The sequence below is a fragment of the Centroberyx gerrardi genome, chromosome 1, assembly GCF_048128805.1.
Source record: "Centroberyx gerrardi isolate f3 chromosome 1, fCenGer3.hap1.cur.20231027, whole genome shotgun sequence".
Classification (NCBI taxonomy): Eukaryota; Metazoa; Chordata; class Actinopteri; order Beryciformes; family Berycidae; genus Centroberyx; species Centroberyx gerrardi.
In genome coordinates, this window is record NC_135997.1 from 9,478,533 (window position 1) to 9,502,166 (window position 23,634).

Genomic DNA, 23,634 nt, shown 5'->3' on the forward strand with positions numbered 1-23,634 from the left:
CTCTTTAATGTAATGCAATATCTATTTAAAATTAGACCTGGGAACAACTGAAAATTTGCTTTGCCTCACATTAGACACAGCATGTTAACAGAATAAATGCAGGGTGTGTTGAACTTTGTAGTTAAGTGACTAGAATGGACAATGTTTGTGAAGCAGAAGTAATAACTGGATATTTAGTGCATACAGAGCAGCCTGGGGCTCTTCCAATAAAAATGGTGTGTGTGTGTGTGTGTGTGTGTGTGATGTGTGTGTGCATCTACACTGAAAGCATGTGTGTATGGATCTGAGGAACAAAGCCTATTCTATCAAATATAACACATGCTCAAATCATTTTCATTGAAGTGTACCCAGCTAAAGAGAGAGTGGGAGAAAAACAAAGACAAAGAGAGGCTTGTTTTTCAGCGGTTTTTCACTGCTCTCATCATCACTCTCTCAGGTGAATATTTAATGAGGCGAATGCATTGTGATTCTGTCCTTGAGAGTGAGGTCAAAACGGCAGCCTTGGATGCGAGGTTGTGAACATTGCTGCTGAATGTTTAATGACGGTATCATGTAGTCTCTCTCCTGGCCCTTATTGCCTGCATTCTGATATGATATGTGGCTTTAGTCGGCCCACTTGCACATCCACTGTAAATAACCCCCCGTGGAGAGACCGAGGAAGAGAGAGGCTGCACTCCGGTCTGCGAGAGAGTGACCTTATCACATCACATTATCTGCTCCATTATTCATCGGCCACGGTGACCCTCAGGATGGCATTTTTACACAGTCTGCTAGGACGTCTGTCATCGCCGGGGTGGGTTCCAAACCTGGCTCCGGGCCACACACATCTAACAGCACACAGCTATTCATTATGTCGCCACTGGACCACAAATGTTGCCTTCAGGTCTTACGCATGCTTTATGTTTAGCAGGCAAACATGAAATTAGATATTATACGGAAAAGCGGTGATATTTCTTAGGGCGAGCTATATTGATGCTGATATTATCTTTCTACGTTGATGCAGATAAATTATATATCTTAAGGGATGATCTACCCCGCCTTGCCCCACCTCCTCCTCCTCCTCCTCCTCCTCCACCCCCACCCGTCCCTCCTGCGGGCCCCTTCTGCATCTGAAAAACCTGATGCTATTCAATAGTGCATGAGCAGTTTGACACCATTGAAACAGCCGTGGGCCTTACATTGGTTTTCCTGCGGCAGCGGGAGAGGTTGAGATAGAGGGAGACCCGCAGATCTTTCAGGCCTTTCAGCTCCTCCCCCAGACCCTCGCGAGGGAACTTCCTCAGGGCGTACTGGTAGCGCTGACCCGCCTCCTTCATACGGCCCTTCTGAAAAACACACAGGGAGAGGGGAAATCTTTTGAAGATACCTGGTTCTTCTTTTTACAATACCTTCAGCGCTGATTCCTCTTCCCACAACTGGTCCGTAATACTAAAAACTAACATACCCACAGAACAATAGTTAAGCATGAAGTAATCGCGCAATGTGCAGTCCATTACCACACCTGCGTTGTATATTTAGTCTTGTTTGTCTTATTCCTTTAAGTTCTGTCTGTCATGTTATATGTGTCCTGCTCTACCCCCTCTATATGTAAATATGCAGAATGATGTATTGTATGTTACTGTACTGTCTTGTTGTATTATTTGCAAAAAAAACAAAAACAAAACAAAACACAGGGAGAGAGAGAGAGATTGAGGAAGATGGTGTGGGAGATGGAGAGCGAGAAAGAGACAGACAGAGAGGAGAAGGGAAGGCAACTGCTGAACCGTTTTTGGCTACTAAACCACAAAAATAATTTGAGGAATTGCAAGTCATTCAAATGGCTGCAAGGTTGTCACCCCGCCACAAGCAGCCAGTTGTCACACTGTCAAAAATAGACTTTCACAACATATTCAGTTTTTCGTCCCTCCAGCGGTAACCTACCTTGTACAACATGTTGCCCTCCTCCATCAGCTTCTGTAGCAAGATGAGGAGAATGTCTGGTTTGGAGGAAGCCATAGCCCACGTCGCATGACCTGAAGGAGTGGTACAAAGATTTATCTTTCTTTTCTCTTTCTCGCTTTGTCTCTTTCACTCTCTGTCTCTCATAAATCATGTACCTGATCGATCGTGTGGAGCCGTTCTGTAGCCTTTTAGTCAATCAAGGAGAGCACCCCGAGGAGAGCATCAGCCGATGAAGAGAGAGGTAAAAAGAGAGTTTGAGATGTGGCTGTAAAATTGGAAGTATTACAGAATGGAGACTAACAATATACAGAGGTTAAAATAGGTGAATTAATAGGTTACAGGTGCAAAAGTGCAAAATAAAAAGCACTGTCTAAGCTCTGTGCCAAAAAAAAAAATAGAAAAGAGCAGTGAAGATTTTCCTACCTATCCAAGCGAGCACTTTCCTCATGTCTTTTTTTATATATATATATATATACACTTATTTTTTTTATTATTTTAACAGGAGTATAATCAGAAGTCAGTAATGTGAAAAAAACAAAACAAAACAGAAATTTAAGAGGGGAATAGGTTGCCAGGAATTACATCTTCTTTTTCCCTTTCTTAAACAGACAGTTCAACAGTTAAAAAAAAATCTTCCTCATGTCTTAACATAATGGTGAGCATAGCTGTTTATACCCATCTTGGATCCTTTCTTCAGCAGCGAGGCCACCAGAGCCGGGTTCTGGCAGCCACTAGTCTGGTCTGGAGCTCTGGTACTGTTGTTGTCAGCCCTCTCCAGCACCGATCCATGTTCCACTAGGCAATGAACCTGACCACGCATGCAACAACAACAGATTAGAGACTATTTGTGTTTTTAAATGCAGATTGTTGGGAAAGTGGTTATCTATTCCAGTAATTTGTCTGATTACACGCTGTATGTTCTGGTACGTTGAGAGAAAACTCAATGACCTCGCAGTAGCAGAAGCCGCGGCCGATCTCCATGAAGAATGTGGTGACAGAGACGTTCGGCCCATTATATCCTGATGATGGTCTTGATGAAATGTTTGATCAATACGATGGTTTTGATTACTCCCCTGCTGATCGATGGGATGGTTGCATGGATGTGTATCAAGGCGCTTTGACTGAAGTTACTTAACTCTATATGAGGTGTGAGTGCAAATAACCTCCTGTGTTGCGGTTCTTGAAGGTGTGATTAATCTACCTGATTATGCTCATTATGATTTAATTATTTTATTTGATTGAGAAATGCTTAAATATGGGGGACTGTGGGAGTATAAGAGTATTATTATTATTATTTATTCTCATTTACTAATCATCTTCTCTTGATTATAATTTCTGGTATAATCATTAGTTTTGTAACTTGTTTTCCGCTACAAACTTTTCCACTTTTCCAGGTCTTATAGGCTGATAAGGATGTATGTGAAAAGCCATGAGGCGTCGTCACGCTCAGGAAGGCACCTCGAACAAGCTGTAATCTACTGAAGACGACCTCTTCACATGCGTATAAAGCTTGCCTCTCTTGGTCTAGCCTTTCAAAGACTGAGCAGACACCTGTGCGTTATGTTCCCTCTCGCCTTTCGGCTGTAATAAACGTTTGATCATCCTGTCAGTTTGGCGTATGCTTTTTTCTTTAAACATCTCTCTTAACTTTAACATAGTGTTTAGTGAGCCTGTCCCCCAGCTGGCAGGCCAGGTTTCAGCCCCCGATGTTGCTATATCATCCTTGAATATCCTTCAAAGGATAGGTTTTGCGATTTTAGACCTATATATAATTTGTCTCTAACATACTGTATCTGTAGTACTTGGACCCACAGAGAATATTGGCTCCTGAGTCAGCTGTCGGTTGAAACGGCGAGCTCTGTTGCTAGGCCATTTGCTGCGAACAATGAGTCCAAATGGGATCTGTCAAAATATCTCCAAAAAAGCCGTTTCTAGGCTCCACAGGGGAGTTGAGAGTAAACATGACACAGTTCCTCCATTACGCACACTTTCACTAATCAGGAAATCACAGAACTACTTTTCTCTGCCTCAGCACAGACTGCTGTGGGGTGAAAGTGCGTAACTGGCGGTGTGAGCTAGTTTTGTGGACAGTCAGGTCGGATTGTAAACAGTTGCACATGGAGCCGGGTAGAGTTTAGTAGACTATATGAATGATGCGGTGCTGCTGCTTTCCGGTCTGTGGATATAAATACGTCGGTTGGAAGCCATGTCATTTTCACAGACTGGCTTTTTTGGAGATATTTTGACAAGCCCCATTTGGACTCACTGTTAGCAGCAAGAGACTAGCAACAGAGCTCACCGTTTCAACCAGACAGCTGACTCTGGAGTCAATATTCTCTGCGGGTCCAAGTACTACAGGTATGAAAGAGATGAATTATATATAGGTCCAAAATCGCCAAACTTATCCTTTAATACTCATCTCCTACCTGCTCCAGAGATGAATAAAAAATCGATCTATTCATCCACCATGATGTCTGATTCTAAACAACAGCATGAAACCCACTGTGTCTGCGTCTCCGTTAAGGGCGGCCAAGTCAAGAGGAGTCCGCCCGTGTCTGTCTGCCTGGTTCAGGTCGGCGCCGCCCTCCACCAGGAGCTGCACCACGCTCTTCTGACCCTTCAGACAGGCCCAGCTTAGCGCAGTCAGCCCCTCCTGATCCACAGAGGTCACAGAGGCACCTGGGACCACAGCCAACACAAACATTGCTGTACAGTTCATATACATCATTCATCAGACACGCTAGGAGCTCAGTGGGGGCGGCGGGGACGCTCGGTGACCTCTCACCCTTTGACAGCAGGAGTTCAACAGTGCTCAAATGCCCCTCAGTGGCAGCCAGCATCAGCGCAGTGCGACCCTGCTTGTCAGTGATGTTGACGTCCGCGCCGTGCTTCAGCAGCAACTCTACTACCTGGGAAAGAGAGAAAGAACGCTCCAAAAAGGTAAAAAAAAAAGAGTGAAGTGATTCTGTGTCATTAAGAGTTCAAAACAGAACACAGTCCTCCTCACCTGTGTGTGTCCATGTTTGACGGCGCTGAGCAGCGGGACCATGCCTCTGCGGTTGGGTAGCTCCAGCCCTGCCCCCCGCTCCAGGAGGAACGCACACATCTCCATCCTCCCTCTCCCTGCTGCCGCACTCAGCGCTGAGAGAGGGGCGGAATAGAGATGAGACGACGAGGCGGAGGAGAATACATAATTGACACATTTAGGAGAGAAATAGAAGCAGGAGTGAGAAACACAGAGAGAGAAGTAGGGCTGGCGTTATTTCATAATCTAATTGATTGCAAGGCAGGTGTTGTAGCTCTTTACACCGTGGCCTGGGTTAATCTGTTGAACTGTAACATGCTCCAGTGAGACAAACCTTTTTGACGTTTGCTGTTTTAATGCAAATCTACACCTCTGTGACAAGTACTGGATATCAAAATTGCTCAAAACAGATGCCTTAGCCTGCATAAGCCCTTACTTATAGCTCCTCTTCAACAAAAAAAACAAACAGTGTAACTAGTATGTACTAGTATGTGAGTCCTGCAGCTAATTGAGCAGCTGGAGATGGATGAAGGTATTAATGCCATTCTCTAACCTCCAAGTAAAGTTGACGTAATGTGTCATGTTACTGTACTCATGAGTGAACAAATCAACAGTAAACTGCTGTGTTTTAAATAGAAATTCTCAGCATATATGACAAAAAAAAACTAGAGTGATACAATTCTTTTTGCTTAAGGTGACTTTGCGCAGCTACTCAAAATAGTAGTTAGAGAAGCAATTATTCCTATGCAAATTAAACCATTGAAATGAATATTCCTACTAAAAAGGTGATTATATTTCACACCGTTTCAGCCCCCTCGAAAGCTGTCCATTATGTCTCCGATAGACTTAATTGTGCTGTAGAAGGAAAAGAGGAGGTAGTAGCATGCATTTTTCATGTCATTTTACCCTCTAAAATTCTACACTTTTAGGCCTTCAAGTCTAGTTTTCAGAATTTCTATGATAACCTATAGACTAAAATTACACTTTAAATAATAAAATATTTAATTGCAATGTCCTTGGCTATTGTTATTTTATTTTCGTAAATGGACTGTAGTCCAATGATTAGAATTACAGTTTCTATCCAACACTGAACATAAGCAAGACCAAGCACTGGTACATGCAAAGGTGCATGTTTCAGAGGGTATTTCATGCTCGCTCTCTTTCCCCATCTCAGTTCAAAACTAGTGGAGAACATATAATAGTATTACTCTAATGGTGCTGTAGGGAGAGAGCCAGGCTTCATCCGACAAGCTTTTAGGAGATGGACATAACAAAATTCTGAGAGCTGCACTAACGTCTCTGATGGAGGAAAAGGTATGACAATTCAATAACAACTGCTTTTTAGACAGTGCAAATATGGCTGGACACGATATGCTCAGTGATAAATGTGATGCTCCATTTCTGCTAAAAACAATAAACAATTTACAATCTAATCAACTATTTGATATCAACCAGACCATCTTCAAATCATAACACTGAAATCTGGTAAGAGGGTAGCTAATACTACTGGGCCTGCAGCTCCATTCAAAGACCTTGGTGTGCATCCATAAACAGGTAGTTAGCTGTGTTTAATATTAATTCATCACGCAGAACTCATTTAGTCTAGAATATACCTGAAATACAAACCCTAGTGCCCTTGAACATGACTCTAGAGCCAAACACACGGACAGGAAGAGGTGAGAAAGCTAAATTTGTATGACTGATAGGAGAAATGCACCCGATTCTCCCCAGAGAGAGTCGTGAGCGTCCATCTGCACAGCCAGCTGTTCATCATTCAAGTCCAGCAAGCTCTTCACCACCTGCAGGAAAACACAATATTATAGTCCTCCGTGTTACTGGATATGTGCAGTAGCATAACCGATGCACCCACAGTCCTTGGCCATAGCAAATAGCAAACTGCACCTTATTGTACCTCTGTGTGAAGACCTACATTGAGCTGGACAGGCACCACACTCTCCTTAAAAACTAATTTCAGCAATGCGTTAAAAATGTGTTCAGCTGATACTGTACCTGAGTGTGTCCCACACTAGAGGCAGCTGTGAGGGCCTGCTGCACTGCCTGGTTTTTCCCAGCCCCAGTCTCACTGCAGTGTTGGTGCTGTGGGTCAGTGGGGTTCTCTGATCCCCACTCTTGGCCCAGCAAGATGTGGATGATTTCTGCGTGGCCTTTCAGCCCCGCGTGGACCAGAGCGCACTGGCTGCTCTTGTCGACGTGGCCCACCTGGCACACAGGGGCACAGAGAAGGACTTAAAACACACTGGTCCTGGCCGGTGCCTGCAATACGCTGGCCTAGATCAGGCCTGTTTATGTCATCTCTCTCCCAGAATAGATCCTGGAACAGTGGTGAATGTAAAACCAGGTCTGCTCAGATCAAATCAAATAATATCACTGGTGTAACGGCACTGAGGCACTGAGCACTGAGCACTCTTTCATTGAATTATATTTGATTCGGCCAGGATAAGTACAGTATTCATAACCCTCCAAACCCACATTTTGCCTGTCTCCCTCCCTCCCTTTGCGCAGAATTGGGTTCCCATACCGACCTTGGCCCCTTTCTTGCAGAGCAGGCTGACCAAGTCGGGGTGTCCTGCAGCGGCGGCCAGGCAGAGGGGCGTCATGCCGCTGTCAGTGGTTCCGTCTACAGGAGCCCCCATTTCTAGTAGCACGGCTACCATCTCCAAATGTCCCAGGTGGGCATGGACACCCAGGATGGGGGCGTGGCCTAACACCTCCGTACACCAGGTCACACTAGCCCCGCCTAGCATCAGCAGACGACTTACCTGCAGGACCAAAGAGAATGAGTGGTATGAAATTTTATGTGAATATGTACGCCTATATCTATGTGCGTACATGCATGTATATGTATGATATATGTGTGTGTTTGTGCGTATGTATGCGTGTATTTTTTAAGTAAAGCAGGTGTGTGTAACCTTGATGTTAGGTGTGTAGAGGTTCCTCAGGGAGGCCAGTGCAGCGGACAGACTGTCTGTGCTGCAGTTCACCCACATGGCCTGCAGAACACTGGAGGACACACCTGTCCTCTTACTCAGACCCTGAGAGAGAGAGAGAGAGAGAGAGAGAGAGAGAGAGAGAGAGAGAGAGAGAGAGAGAGAGAGAGAGATTGTGTAAGGATGGCTTGGGGCATGGGTACAATCTGTTCCAATCATATAACCTACATAACCACCGAAATCTGTGATCATATATATCAACTATATATATATATATTTATAGTTTCTGTTACCTTGAATATGTGAGCCTTGAGGATGTGGTGTCCCAGTTCCATGGTCTGCTGCCGGTTCAACTTGCCCTCCTGTCTGGAGAACATGAAGGCCAGGAGAGCATGGCCGCTCCTGTAGGCGTGGGCACACACACACACACACACACACACACACACACACACACACACACACACACACACACACACACACACACACGCGCACACACACCGCAGTCACAGCACAATAAAACAGGCTTATTTATCAGAAACGGCATGCATGCATCAACTGAAATTCTAATCTATCAATCAAAGGAATTTACTGACTTGTTCTTGGTATTGACAACTGACTCAGTGCGCTTGTTCAAAGAAGCTTCTGCTGTATGACCTTTGACTTTTAGCCTCACCTAGGGTCGCAGAGAAAGTCGGTGCTCTCTCCATCCGCCCTCCACACCAGCCACTCTCTGAAGGAGGGGTGGCACAGCATGCGGGTGCCGTCCCTGCGTCTCACCTACAACCAGATTCACAAAAGAAAATTCAGAAAAAGTAATTGACATGATCTGTTAAGTCCCCTGAAATCCCTCATTGTAAGTGACCATGAATAAGAGCATCAACTAAATTCCCCAAATGTAAATAAATTATCTATTTAATAACATTAACAAAACAAATACAACTTTGCCAATAACACCCCAATCAAACCTCTCTCTCTGAAACAAAAGCTTGAATCATGCGGTTCCATTCCATGCAGTCATATCATGAGCCTTACCATGAATCCAGCCAGGCTGTCTAATCTCTGCTGGAAGTCCTTCCACTCCATCTCGCCCCTCACACTGCCTGCATTCAGCGCCCTGAACATTTGCTCATCAGTCAGCGGGTGCAGAGACGCCAGTGCCACATTTAGCACTGGCAGTACCCGATCAAAGACCTCTCCATCTGGGAAGCTGACACGACACATCAGCAGGTAGACCTAACAGATATTTATACAGTGAGCAGGCGTTTTAAATTGATATCGTACCACAATTGCTTTACGTTTACATTTAACATTTAACATATTTTACATTTTGCCTAATTTGATTCCAAGGCAGTATAGGTAAGAACAATGACTAAATGACACAAATGGCAATGCAAAAATGAGCATTTTTTTAAATATTTTTAGTTAGAATTTAAAACTGCAATATGCAACTTTTTCTCATTAAACTAACAATAAACAATTTGAACATATTTACATTATCAGCCTGTGTCTGTCTGTGGCTGCCTAAATCCCACCAGAAATTGGCTTTTCAATGGTGTTTGGGACATTTTAGAGCGTACACCATTTGCCAGCAGTGGGCTGCACTATGGCTATCAAGTGCAGGGAAGTCATAGCAACAACAACATGGCGGGAAGCAGTAAGAAACCAGCGGAAAGCTAAACATGCTCCAGACAAGCTGTTCAAAAACACAGGTGAACATTGGCATTGCTCTTTTTTGTTATTGCAGATTGCCTCCGTTCGCCGTCTCCTTCTTTAACGCGTGTGGTGGCTTTACAGATGCTGGTTACCTGGTTACTAGATGCCATTTCAAGGCAGCTCATCAAAATGAGCAACAAGTGTTGGGATGTGAACTTCACCAACTGAGGGGGAGGAGGGCAGGACTAACGATACACTTCACTGCCTCCAGGCGAAATGTTGTATTCTGTAGCTTTAACTGACTGTTAGAGACTTAAACTTTCTAGTTTCCATAGAAAGTGCACTGATAACTTATTGACACACACATTACTCTACGTGGCTGACCTCCGCCAGGGAGACAGGCACCACCAGGTAGTTTCCTCCTTTCAGGGCCAGGTGGCCCTTGTGGAACAGATCCAGGGTCAGCTGCAGGTAGAGAATAGAGCCGTGACTCCGTGTTGACAGGTGGCTGCTGAACTTGCTGAGGAGCAGCGGGTCGGGAGCGGAGCCTGTCGGTGTGGTGACGTTAGTGGCGACCTGGGTGCTGCTGCTGACCCGGTGCTGAATGTAGTCACTGAGGTCGGCTCCCAGATCACTGCTGTCAGGCAGGATGTCCAGGGAGATGCCAGAGAAGGGAAGGAGAGTGGTGATTTCCTAAAGGAGAAGAAAACAGACAAATGATTGGTGCTTACTGTCAAAATAGATGGCATACAGACAGACAAATGCTCTAATATTTAAGGAATTCTGAGCGCAATGTCTCTGGTGCATTGACTAAAGACAAATTATAAACACCAAAATCAGCACTCATCTCCTCAGATGCTTTTGCCTCTGACTCATACAGAGCAATGGAATACAGTACAGTAAAGAGTGTGACAATGACTCAAGCTCCCACATCGCTCACAGGCTTCTCTCAGAATCACATTTCATCTCCTCTCTCACCATCAGCAACTGCTCAACACCGGCCAAAACCAGCTACGACTGAACCAAAAATCCCATGTTATTGCAAGTTCAGTTCCTCATCGCAGAAAAATGACATTTCAGCTCTGCTCCAAGCAGTTGACTTGGGTTCACGGACTGTGCTGTAATAAACCCTTTCACAATATCCTGCAGTTTGTGAAAATCCAGGTTGTTATAAAAGAGCTGGCACTGCCTGTGAATGGGCTGGTAGGCAGAAAGGATGGAAAATGAACCAATCAGGAGCTGGTGGGGCTTAAATGGTTAAATAGCAATACTCTTCATCTTTAAATGGAAATTCAATTCAAATATTCTTGTCAAGCTGAAATGCTTGCATTAAAGAGGAATTGACCCTAAATGTGTATTGCGCATCCTCCAACACCAACCCAATTATGTAACTGGCTGGCTGGCTGTCAAGCTCCAGCCTCCCGGCAGCTTCCCAGTTGTATTACCATCCATCCAGGGCGTAATCCAGGCTGCATTTGGAGGCTTGGCCTTGGCGTTAGGCAGATGTGTCCGCTGCTCAGTGGGATTACCAACCGGATTGAGGAAGTGAGTGCCAGGGCGGCCGGGATCAGAATAGCTAGAGCTACGGCGCCAAAAGCCATACTCGCTGTGCCATACCGGCTAAAGCACGACATCTGATAGACTGTGTGCGCAGGGAGCTAAGAGAGAGGAGGCAGGTAATGGGAATGACAACCTCATTCATTGGGCTAATGGCAGGCGAGGTGTAGAAATCGCTCTAATGCTGTAATTTAGATAGTCTCACCAACAGGCCGGTCCGGACTGTGACCACCAACTTGAGCCAGACGGGGAATTTGGACATGATCTTGGTGATGAAGGTGGCAATGGTGTCTCCGTAATCTGGCTTGTGAAACTCTGCCTCATTTAGACTGTCAACCAATATGATGTAGTCTTCTTCAGGCAGCCTCCTCTCTGCACACCCACAGAGAGAGAGAGAGAGAGAGAGAGGGACAGAGACAGAGAGAGAGAGAGACAGAGATGGAGGCAGATTAAAAACAGGCAATGAGGAATGGTATGGGAGTTTTATGTTAAGCCTCTCGTAGATAGAAATGGGTGCATCTTCATTTTTCCAGTACCTATTACCTATGTTGAGAAAGGCACAGACCACTCTGATATTGATTCTGCTAAAAGTGACCAGAGGCCTTTGCTGTTTATTAGCTAGAAACAGGAAAAAGCAGGGACAAATCCATCACGTTTCACATCATCTAAGCTGTCAATGGATCCCTGCGAGCCTGTGGGCGCTCATACGCTCTGGCACAAGGGCTCTCCATTTATTCTAACCTGCTTAATAGAGATGGAGTAGACAAACACTCCTCTGCTCAGACTGTCGAGACCCTAGTCATAATAACACATCAATCTAGCCGACCGACTGTATCATGAGAAAGTGAGCTGGCTAATACGCCTGTAACATTCACCGCCTCTCCAGAGTATTTGGTGACCTTGAAACCCCGTGGGATGCTGATGATTCACTGGGGCAAAAATAACACTCATCATTTCCCTATGTAAATGACCTAACATCTGTTTCACACTCTGCAGCGTTTCAAATCATTGACCTGAACTGGAAAAAATAATCTATGGACCCATCATGGAGCCATTAATGGGCTATTTCACACAGGAGATAGCAGCAGCCTCCCTAATTGCCAGGTGAGGGGGAGCAGACAGTTTTCCACCTTGAAACTGATACTATTTTAAACTTTAAAAAGGTCTTTAAACTTGAATATCACATTTATCTTAAAACTTTGTGTGTGTGTGTGTGTGTGTGTGTGTGCAAGTGAAATAGAGTTTATTACCCTTGCGCAGGCTGGCCATGGGCTCTAGGACACCCTTGCGGAAGGCGGCGATGGGGTCTTGAACGCAGGATCGCAGGCTGAGTGTGTTCTGCAGATGCGGCTCTTGTACCAGCAGCTCCCTGTAGGGGGCGAGCTGCGGCGCTCTGGCCAGCAGGGCGGCGACACTGTGAACAAACTCCGGCACCAGGCAGGTGTAGGTGTTGTCGGCCTGACAGAAATGGTAGGCTACCACCTAATGAGAGAAAGAGACGGAGAGAAAAGAAAGGAGGTGAAAAGGCAAGGAGATGGAAGAGGAAAAACATAAGAGAGAAACAAACAAGGTGTGAGACTAGCATCACAGCAAATAACAAGAATGAAGGTGGCAATAAAATAAAACAAAGATGTAGATGCACGTTGCTCAAAGAAGAGTACTCACAGCAATCACTGAGGGAGCTGAGTCATAACCTAGTTTCCACACATGAAACTCAACAACGGGAGCTTCATTCAATCTAACATAGTGCAGAGTATCTCTAAAAAAACACTCCCTCAATAAATACTAGGTGGTTTATTCATGCAGTCAGCTGAATGGTAAGCAATAGTCTGAGAAGTCAAACATACTACTACCAATTAGGGTGATTTTATTCAATGCAGGAGCAGCGACAGCAAAACTGAACAAAAGCATAAAATGCAGGATAACGTCAAGATAATTGCCACTATTTGAAATTACAGCAATAATTGTCTTGCTGGAAGCCGATTAAGAGTTAATCTGTAAACCGTAATGGTATTATAGTAGAACGATTAGTAGAACTTGTATTAAATAGATGTGGTTCAGAACTGTGCCAGTTAATACCAGATGAGAGGAGAGGTCCACATGTAACGTTATCAATGATTTTACTTTTGAGCGAACAACATCTATCACAAGTCGTCTGACTAGTTCCCATGGAAACTGTTATTGAGGCCAAGTTAGTAAATTTAGAAGCCTTCCATGTCATCTATGTGATGCAATCAGCAGCATGTTCTACATGAGCCTGAAGAGAGAGAAGAGCACTGTGACATTAAAATCCTGCGCCTCGGAAATGTTGGACATAATTATCTAAAAAAGAAAAAGAAAAGAACAATACTTGTATACTATATCTATTTCTACAGATGTAATCTTTCCTCATCAGTGCTACATGAATGCTGACAGCAGTCATAATTCCCTGCATTATTGTTTATGCCATATTGTGTTATTTACAATTTTGATGAGAAAAAAATCCAATTGTTATTATAAAAACAGCCATTTTGAGAAGCGGGATCTAGAGACATTCCCGTCATGCGAGTCCAATTTTTCCACCTTCCAATTAATTACTGTAGGTTAGTCAGCAGCCCTGTCAGAAACATGATAAATAACAACTATTATGCAGCAGTGCAATGTGTGTGTGTGTGTGTGTGTGTGTGTGTGTGTGTGTGTGTGTGTGTGTGTTGTACCTTGGCAGCCAGGCATTTGACAGCATCCTTCCTGTGCGTTGTGGTATCGCCTGTCCCTGGAACAGCACTCTGGTTGGGCTGGGAATCTTTGTGGGGAGGAAGGGGCTCTGGAGGCTGGTTGGAGGCTGCTTTTCCCTGCCGATCCCCACCTGAACTCGCCGCGCAACAACAACAAACACAAAGCTGCCAATTACAGTAGGTAAATGAAGTCTCTGGGGTAAACGTAGGAATGCCAAGAGTGAAGTCTATGAAGAAACACTTTCAACATCGCTGCAATTAATTAGTGCCTCTTTCAAGCGAGATAGCTAAATGGGACCGTTAAGCAAAACCACTTTAGATGGCACTGAGAGTGTTTGTTTCATAGAAGGCACCCTACTGTTACGTGAGTACAGAATGATCGGATTTGATTCTCTGTATACCTTAGTTAAATTTATATCAAAATTACAACATGCAGTATATATCAATGGAAAGTGCAACGATATTGAAAAATGAATATTGTGGTATTCACTCTTTTGAACACAGTACAGACAGGGACATTGAGACCATCTGGCTGACAATTTGGCATGCTCTGTTGACAATTTTCTGGCATTTTTTTTGTCTTTTGCCAACAATACAAACAGAACTCGCTATAGCACTATAGGAAAGGATTGCGAGAAGGTGATATGGAAAATCTGTATTCGTGCCCATCTCTGATTTATTTCCTTCAGAGAAAAGAACAGTTCCAGTGCCACTCAAAAGAAAAGAGGAAAAAGCACAACAATCTCAGTCCCCTTGCACAATTGCAATCAGCAGAGAAACAACAGGGGAGGACTGGAGAGAAGACTGTGTGACCCAGTTTCCAGCCCATTCCTCATTCCTCCCATATCCCACATAGATTTAAACATACAGCATATTGGAGGATACATTAATTTAAACCGTGGCACATTGGTATGTGCGCACACTTAGACTGATGCTTTGAGATCCTTAGGGAGAAGCAGAAGACAAACTATAATGAACAAGGATGCGAGTCTTACATTTAGGGGAGGAGCCGGGGCTGTGAGGGACGGGCCCTCCCTGCAGCGTGCGCATGCCGTGGCAGCTGAGTGTCACCAGCCGCCAGATGATAGCAGTCTTGCCGGAGCCTGCGTTACCCACAATGACAGCGCCACGTCCCTCACAGCTGTTCGTTTTCCTCAGGACCTCATCCAGGCGTACGAACAGCCAATCGCGGCCCACAAAGGGTGTTTCCGCAGTGATGCCAGGGACTTCAAACAACAGCGGCTTTAGCATGATGTCGCCCTGCTTGAATGGTACCAATCTCACTGGATAGAGTGAGAGAAGAGAGTTAAGGTTGTATAAGAATGGAAAACATTTAGGCAGTGAATGTAAGGTCAGTTTGAACATTTGACCAACAGGTTCCATACAAGTCTTCAGATATTTTTGCACCATGCAGTATTTGCTCATTGATTTCACCCCATGGTTGAGCCACATGGTACCTTTGGAGTCATCGTTTGTGCGACCAGCTGTGTTGTGTTTGCGAACAGAGCCCCTGTGCCCAGAAACCCTTTGAGTGTCCAAATAACTCAGATCCTCCAATCTAGTGGAGCTGGTGGCTGGAAGGAGGGAGGGAGTAAGAGATGGAAAGAGAGAGAGAGAGAGAGAGAGAGAGAGAGAGAGAGAGAGAGAGAGAGAGAGAGAGAGAGAGAGAGAGAGAGAGAGAGAAAGAGAGAGAGAGGGAGAGAGAGATTTGAAGAATCAGAAAATGTGCAAGGAGAGGCACATACACATGCATACCACACAAGTGCCTGACCCATTGCTCAATTACTGTATCCATGGAGATGTGAAACGTAAAGAAGTCTTGCCCTCACAGAGAAATGTTCAGTAACCTTGAGGAATGCTAAAGGAACAGAGAGAGAAAAGAAAAAAAAACAATTTCACATCCTGTAATCTCAGGCTAATATGTGTCTTGTAATGGCCAAATGTTTCATATTGTCTCACGCGTCAGGACACCAAATTGGTGATAATCATTGGAAACACATCGCCATCTGCAATGTAAAAACCTATCAGCTGTCAATAACAGGATTTCACACATTCCTGTAATCACCCAATAAGCCACATTAAGGCCAACAGATTGTTTGCACCAACAAAATTTCCATTCCCACGCTGTAAACCAAGGACATCAAGCAACTGAAAACCACTGGGTGAAAGCACATTTGGTTGTTTGCAACACAAACATACTCACACATACACAAAATAAATAAATACAATAAAAAAGGTATACAGTAGAGAAGGTCAAGAGACGAGAACAAAGAGTCGCTCACTCCTACATTCACTCCCTCACCCACCTACCCATCCACCCACTCACACTATAGAGTTTACAGGTTAGCCAGGCTTACTTTCTGCACTCTTCAAGGTATTTGGCAAAGACTTCTGGGTCTAAGCTGTTATGAATAAAAAGGAAATGTGCTTTTTGTAGTCCAGTGGTTCTAAAACTTGGACCTAGGCACCCCTAGCCGTCCTTATAGGACCCCTAGTTTATTCCTGTTATTATACATTATTATACGTTATTATACAGGATGTATAAGAATGGCTATTTGGATCATAATTTATCTCCACCCATCTACAGTAAAGAGAGTGCATTTATGTACTAAATTTAGCTTAATTTATAAACTAAACCTTCTCAGACGGAGGTTCCTGTGGTAAAATGTCATACTCGGGCCAACTGCTTATCTATCTTTGGAGCACTTGGCATGAAAAAAGGTTGATAACCTCTGTTCTGGTCTGTCTTAGCCTCCCCTAGCTCTCTTTCTCTCTCTTAATGAAGGGAAATCCAATCCAAGTGGTTTATGAATCCAACACTGGCAGAGAACCAGCTAACTAGATTACACGCATTACATCCGAAAGTGTCTGCGCTTGTTGGGTCTTCTAGGGTTGTAATGATAAGAAATTTTCAGAATGTTTTGGTTTGCTATTAGCTATTCCATGCTGTGTTGCAGGGGGACACAGCTGATTCTAGTGCGGGAATAGTGAATAGCAATAGAATTGAAAGCAATATAGATAGCATTACTGTCGAAAAAGAGCCAGGCTGTTTAATAGAAAAACTATTATTGATTTCATGAGGTTATTTTAGATGACATAGACCCCTCCCTCTCCCACACTCTCATTCACTGCTATAACACAAAAACACACAACACTGGCCTAATATCCTCTGTGAAATCTGGCATTACTGCCGCCTCTAATCCCCTCAGAGTGGGATAAAAAAGGACCAAGTCACGTTGCACTCATCTATAAAATACTGTAGATGGAACGCCCGTCAAACAGGCAGCGGACGAGGAGGTGTGACCCCTGCGCACATGATGACATCACATTACCAACATCATATACTGTTCATGTTTAATTCAGTCATAGGGCATCTGGGGGAACTGCAGTACATCTCTGAGCTGTTACTGGACTTAAAGCTTTAAAGCAGCAATTACAGTTGCAGCTTGGCAATACCAGCCAGCCTCATCCTAAGACTAATCACCCACACTTCAATCAGACGTCTGACACACACAAGTGTCGCTGCGTGCGCTAGTATAATACTAGTCTACTATATAGTATAATACTGGACTACTATATACTATAATACTGAACCATGCGTCCTTCTCCTCCATTCTGACTAACATCACCCAACATGTGAATATGTAATACTAGGGAGCGGAAGACACTGGACTAGCTGTATGCAAATGTTAAGGGCACATATAGCTGCACCACCTTTCCCTCCCCCCTACGGCAGATCACATCATAATCTGATACATCTAGTATCCAAGCATGTGTCCATTGTCCAGCAGCAGCCAATTGCAACCAAAAGTTTAAGTGTGTGATCTCAGAAGTCTACAGAGGCTTAAATTTATTTTACAGGACATGACAGCTTAATTAGTGTGTGGACATTGCGATTCCAATGACAACAGTTCGGAAAATGGCACACAACAAACCCTGGAATACAAAAAAAACCAAAACATTAAATCCCATTCAATAAGTAGAAGACGGCTTTAAGGACTGGGTACAGGGAGGAAGTTAAGTCTGTCCAGAGGGAGCTGAAGAGGAGAATTAAGGATTCAAAGAACACCTACCGCGAGAGGATTGAGAACAGTCTGCAGCAAAACAGTGTGAAGGAGGTGTGGAGTGGGATGAGAAAGATCGCTGGCTACCGACAGCCGGGCCAAATGGCGGACCAAGGATAGAGTGAACGAGCTGAACCTGTTTTTTCAGCAGGTTTGACACAGGGACTGCAGGCCAGCTGCTCCCCCCCCAGCTTGGGAGGATGACCTAATGGGACCCCATTGATCACCACCAAACCTACGTTAACGCTGCCCATCTTTAAAGGTCAACTCCACAGCCCCCAGCCCCCCCGACGGCATCAGCCCCAGGGTGCTCAAAGCATGTGTGAGGCATCTAGCAGAGGTTCTCCAGCACCTCTTCAAGCTATCCTTGAGTCTGGAGATGGTGCCTCCACTGTGGAAAACCTCCTGCATTGTCCCAGTGCCCAAGAAACTCAGAGTGACGCAGGTGGACAGCGCCATGTTTTCATGGATCATGGGCGACCTCATCGACAGGCCACAGTTTGCCCGAGAGCAGCTGCAGAATAACCCAGGGGAACTTCAGAGGACTGTATCGTCACGTGTCTTGTTAACCCTCTATATGTCAGACTTCAGATTCAACACTGATCATGCCACCTCCAGAAGCTGTGATGACTCTGATGACTCTTCCTGGGATGCATCAGCAAGGGCAATGAGGAGGAGTAGAAGAGTCTGGTGGACTGATTCGACAGGTGGTGCAAGAAGAACCATCTACAGCTCAACGTCAGTAGGACGAAGGAGCTGTCAGCAGATTTGCAGCAGAGCAAGAATCCACTGATATCGGTAACCATCCAGGGTGAGGAGGGGGACATGGTGCAGTCCTACAAGTGGGGGTGCATATCACCAGTACTCTAAGTGTTCTACCAATCTGCTGTGACCACCGCATTGTTCTTCGTGGTGGTGTGCTGGCGAGGCGGCACCAAGATGGGGCTGGCAGGCAGGATAAACAAACTGGTGAGGCTGGCTCTGTTTTAGGGCTGAGCCTGGACAGCCTGGAGGCACTGGCAGAGGGGAAGAGGAGGACTAAACCGAAATCCATCCTACATAGCAAATCACACCTCCTCTATGATGGGCTGCTGCAGCTACAGAACATCTTCAGCCTCTGACTCATCCACCCAAGGTGCAACATGGACTGCTTTAGATGCCCTTTTTTACCAACAGCTATCAGACGGTACAATGCCTCCTGCCCAAACGGCCCCAGTCTGAGCCAACTAGGAGGGTGCTGAAGCAGGGTGCCTGCATTGCCTCTACAAACTATCCTGAACTACTTTTTGTATCCCTATGCCCCAGAATAATCTATAAGAAATTTGTTGCGCGGTTTCTGATTTGTACATATGTCTGTGCATTTTCTGCAAATGTAAATTCAGTATGTATGGTACCTCTATCCACAAATATGTTGATTATGATGGTGATAATGAGAGTTTCTGATGTTTGACAGCTAGTAATGTGCATATCCAAATCTGCACATCTGCAATTCTGTATGTTATCTACATTTCTAAAAAAAAAAAAAAAAGGTATATACCATGCATGTCTACACTCTTACACATTTCTATATATGTGTATGGCCCTCTGTAGACTTGTTCATATGAATACGAGCACATTTTTTTCTGCACATATTGTATATATGTTGTAATTTCACATAGTTTTTTATATACAGTATATTCACATTTTCCTCTTATTTGTTATATCTTGCATATATGCTCATATTTTTTCATATTTCATAGTGCACATATTTCATATTTTTTGGTATATTCTCAGATTTTACATATTTTTCATTCATTCTTTATGTACATTTTCTTAATACCTTTTGTGTTCAAATTGTGTTGCATATGTTAATATAACCTTCATTTGCAATATTCTTATTTATATCCCATTTCTATGCTGTATCATATTACTATTACAGCCCAATGTCCACATGGAGATCATTAAAATTTCATCTTATCTCTTATCTTTAAAATACTGGGCTGGCACACACTTGTGCTTGAAATATGTATAATAATATATGCATAGGCCATTTCTATTTTCCAATCTTTCATGAATGTGCAGTCAATTCTAACAGCTACAGTACCGTGTGTCTTGCTTCATCCTTATTTTGAGTTTCATCAAGAATACCTAGATGAAAGCCGCAGCTGACAGAGAAAACTGTCAGGCGTTAACTGTGACTCCACTCCTTAGGGAATCTCTTCTTTTGCTCCCTCCACAAATGAACTGACATCTAAGGGAGAGAAAAAGAGCCTTGTGCTCTAGCAAAGATAGTGGCTGGAGAGGGAGGGGGTTTAAGATGACAACTTGAGGCCTCCCAGGACTGTTAACTGGTACTGCTCACTGTGTGTATCCAGCCTCAGTGGTAAGTAGAGCACCGAAACGTGGTGCAACGAAGTTTCCTTCTGCGTCACAGAGACCTACCAAATTATGCCTTCTCTGCATCAGAGGAAACATGGAAAATGTTACTCTGACACTGTCTCAATCAATTTGTCAATCAGCCATTCAATCAATCACTCGGTCATAATTGTATCACGTGCGTACACACATCAACATAATTCATCTACTGTATAATGAAAGCTTCCACAACTCACAGTAGAAGTGTTCAGGTGGGACTTCACAACCTTTGACCCTGACAATAAATCCCCTTTATCTTAACATGACAATATCTTGCTTAATCATAACCTTGACTGTCACTGATCTTAATTAAAACATGGTGAATCTAAACATCCCATAAATGCAGTGCAGGAGTTGCGACATACCTGCCACAGAATTAGGACGGGGCATCACAAGGGATGAAGTGCTATGTGTGTGACGTTGTGGGAGGGGCCTCTTCGGTGGGGGCGGAGTCCTGGGCTGCATGATGTCTGTTCTAGGTAAGGCCTCATCTGGTTGGGCGGTCAGAGTGTCCCTGGAAGGTCCGGGATGGCGGTCCTCACTTGCATGGCCACCAACCCCGACACCGCCCCCCGGGCCTTCATCCTTAGTCAGATCCACACTGGAGCAGCTGCGCTCCTCATTCTCAGAAGAACTAGTGATGGTCGCTGAGTCACGCAAAGAAAGTGTGGGCGGTGGTTGGGAGGGGGGCAGAGAGAAATCAAGAAAAAAGCTAAATCTTACTCCTAAACAAGTGTATAGTACAGCACAGTTGCCTTTTATTTGTCTTTCCTAAGCAATTAAAAATGACAAAAGCCCCAAAACTAAGCAGAACCTTCAACAGGCATTGAAAATTTGAACATTTTAAAGGGCATATATTCAATCAACAATAAAAGAAGCCTCTAATACACCTTGATATTTAATCAGCTAGGCACTGAAAGCATATCAATCAAGGGGTTGTATTGTACTTGACGAGCCCTTTGCCCTTTTGTATTTAACTATAAATACAAACTCTATTTAGGGAGAAAAAGTGTCCTATTTTAGGAGAATCAGACCCATAAGCAACAAAGACAGCAGTGTCCCAGTTTTGACAGGAGGGAGCTGAAGCCTTGAGGCTGAAGTGGCACAGGCAAAACAGAGAAACTAGCTGTGGGGTAGGGGTGCAGACTTGACGAGGACTTAAAAGTAACATGAAGCTGTATCTAACGCCCTATCTCCCTGTAGGATGCTGTGGCACTTCAGAGTCATCAGTCATCATTTGGGATAACTGATAAGGTAAGTGTTGCCACACAGAGATAAGTAGGCCACTGGTGTTTTTTTTTGCTTGTTTTGCTTTTTCCCATTAGTGATGCATGGCTTGGCTTTTGTATTGGACGCGCTTGACCTATTGTAAAGCCAATCTGAAACCACTCAACCTCATACCATGTGGATTAAACATTATTTGTAAAACAGCCAGCCCTGGTCTCATTATTCTTATTAGTTAAATCAAATATACATTGCAAAAATTATCCATCTTAACAAGTCATTTAGTCTATTATTGAATCGTAAAATCGTAATTTACGTAAAATAAATGAAAGAATCTGCCAATGGGGTGAGATAATCTCACTTGTTTCCAATACAAATCAACTTGTTTTAAGAATTTTGTAGAATCAAGTGTCATTTTCTTGATAGTAGTGCAGTGATGCAGTGTGGAGTTATCTCACCTCATTGGCAGAATTTTTCTCTTGGTTAAAGAAAAGAATAAGATTTGAAGGCTGAATATGAGACAAAATGACTTGTTAAGATAAAGATCCAAACCGTAGATAACCCAAGGATCTCTAACAGATATACAATACAACTCTCACCTATGATCCCACTATCCTTGCTCTCCAGTGTGGAAGTGGGGCTTTGAGGAGGCCCAGGGCTGTTTCCAGTGAAGAGTCCAGGACTGGCACAAGGAACAGGGTTGGGCGCAGGGCTGGACAGCGTCCCGCAGGGGCTGGTGCTGGAGCCACAGCGGGGTAAAGGCAGGGATAAAGGCAGGGGCGCAGGCGGCCCACCAGCACCAGTGCTCAGGGTGGAAGAGGGGCTCTCTGAACAGGGAGACGCAGTGCTGCAGGTCAGAGTGGAGCTGGGACTCCCCCCCTGGGCTGAGGTATCACACTGCAAAAGCAAGAGAGAGCAGAAAGATAGAAGAAAGAAAGAGCGAGGGGGTAAAGGCAAATATAACGTAAAGTGGGATAGAGAGACAGAGGGAAGGGGATTGAATAGATCAGCTGTGTGCCAGGAGAGAGCGGAGAGAAAGAAGAGAAAAAAAGCACGCCTAAACGATACTGTTTTAGATGAACAGCCTCAGTTGGCCCCCTTTTCAACAGTACTCCCTTCCATGTGACCGTGTATTTAGGTCAAAAGTGAAGTTTGTATGTGTGTGGTGTGTAAATTTATTAAGGTGTGCCTCCGTCTCTGCCTCCACCTCATGCATACTGTGTGTGTGTGTGAGTGTGTTTGTGTATGTTTGAGTATGCATGCAGACAGAGCATTAAGACAATCTTATCCATCTCAATCCTCACCCAAACCAACCCCTTTCTTCAAAATGTCATCTTGGCTCCATCATGATAAATATCACAGCTATTGGATGAAAACCTTTTCAGGAAAAAAATGATTAATTTTTGTATACTATACAGTTCTACAGCGAGGTCTGAATAGGTTTCCTGCACCCTATAGTGATGAATGTTCCTGAATCCACAAAGAAACCTCTTCACCTTCAGGTTTCAAGCAAAAACAAGAAAATCACCAAAGTTGGAGGGACAAGATTTTTCTGATATATTTACATTGAAACAAATATTTCACTGGCCTTCAAAAATATTTCAAATTGTTTCAAACATGTTTTGTATCCACTAATGATTTGACATTTACTGACCTTTTTAATGAAAGGCAGTGGTGAAAAGAGCCATGTGATATGTTTTGGAGAGAATCAAGATTCTTTCACAATATCCTTAAAACATTTTTTGTTAATAAATGGATAAAAAAAAAGTCTTTCTAAAACATAAAGTCATTTTTTTGATTTTCCTTGTGATTAAGTGCAGTTTAATTACATGCATTTCATTTCTCTTCATCACCCACCCAACATTTCTGCAACGCTGAGACTGCAGGGAGACAAGGCAGGAGAGGCGAAGCAGCTCACTGTTATTCCCTTTATACCACAGCCTCATCTATCTTAGCCAGGACAACCCACATTCCTCATATGAGGCTTCGCTATCTCAGTAAAACTGACTGAATCTGGAGCTCAGGTGGTGGAATGAGGCTGAGAAAGTGGGCCAAGGCTGCTGAGCAATGTAAAGACACAGAGAAAAGATATAAGCACACAATAACTCTCACAC

General features: G+C 44.1%; 1 protein-coding gene across 1 annotated transcript in view; it reads right to left on the reverse strand.

Moving 5' to 3' along the window:
• LOC139924071 (protein TANC1-like) overlaps nt 1-23,634 on the reverse strand; it is a 30,892-nt gene that overhangs the window by 1,698 nt on the left and 5,560 nt on the right. The window contains exons 5-26 of the mRNA XM_071914996.2: nt 22,120-22,417; nt 20,662-20,943; nt 15,296-15,412; nt 14,834-15,121; nt 13,821-13,969; nt 12,375-12,606; nt 11,330-11,496; nt 9,952-10,260; nt 8,947-9,147; nt 8,588-8,691; nt 8,208-8,316; nt 7,897-8,019; nt 7,510-7,746; nt 6,977-7,186; nt 6,684-6,765; nt 4,949-5,082; nt 4,727-4,850; nt 4,445-4,620; nt 2,617-2,749; nt 2,097-2,126; nt 1,921-2,012; nt 1,179-1,325 (exon numbers count right to left, since the gene is read on the reverse strand). Coding sequence (XP_071771097.2) covers nt 1,179-1,325; nt 1,921-2,012; nt 2,097-2,126; nt 2,617-2,749; nt 4,445-4,620; nt 4,727-4,850; nt 4,949-5,082; nt 6,684-6,765; nt 6,977-7,186; nt 7,510-7,746; nt 7,897-8,019; nt 8,208-8,316; nt 8,588-8,691; nt 8,947-9,147; nt 9,952-10,260; nt 11,330-11,496; nt 12,375-12,606; nt 13,821-13,969; nt 14,834-15,121; nt 15,296-15,412; nt 20,662-20,943; nt 22,120-22,417 — 3,744 coding nt within the window. The remainder of the gene's footprint in view (nt 1-1,178; nt 1,326-1,920; nt 2,013-2,096; nt 2,127-2,616; nt 2,750-4,444; nt 4,621-4,726; nt 4,851-4,948; nt 5,083-6,683; nt 6,766-6,976; nt 7,187-7,509; nt 7,747-7,896; nt 8,020-8,207; nt 8,317-8,587; nt 8,692-8,946; nt 9,148-9,951; nt 10,261-11,329; nt 11,497-12,374; nt 12,607-13,820; nt 13,970-14,833; nt 15,122-15,295; nt 15,413-20,661; nt 20,944-22,119; nt 22,418-23,634) is intronic.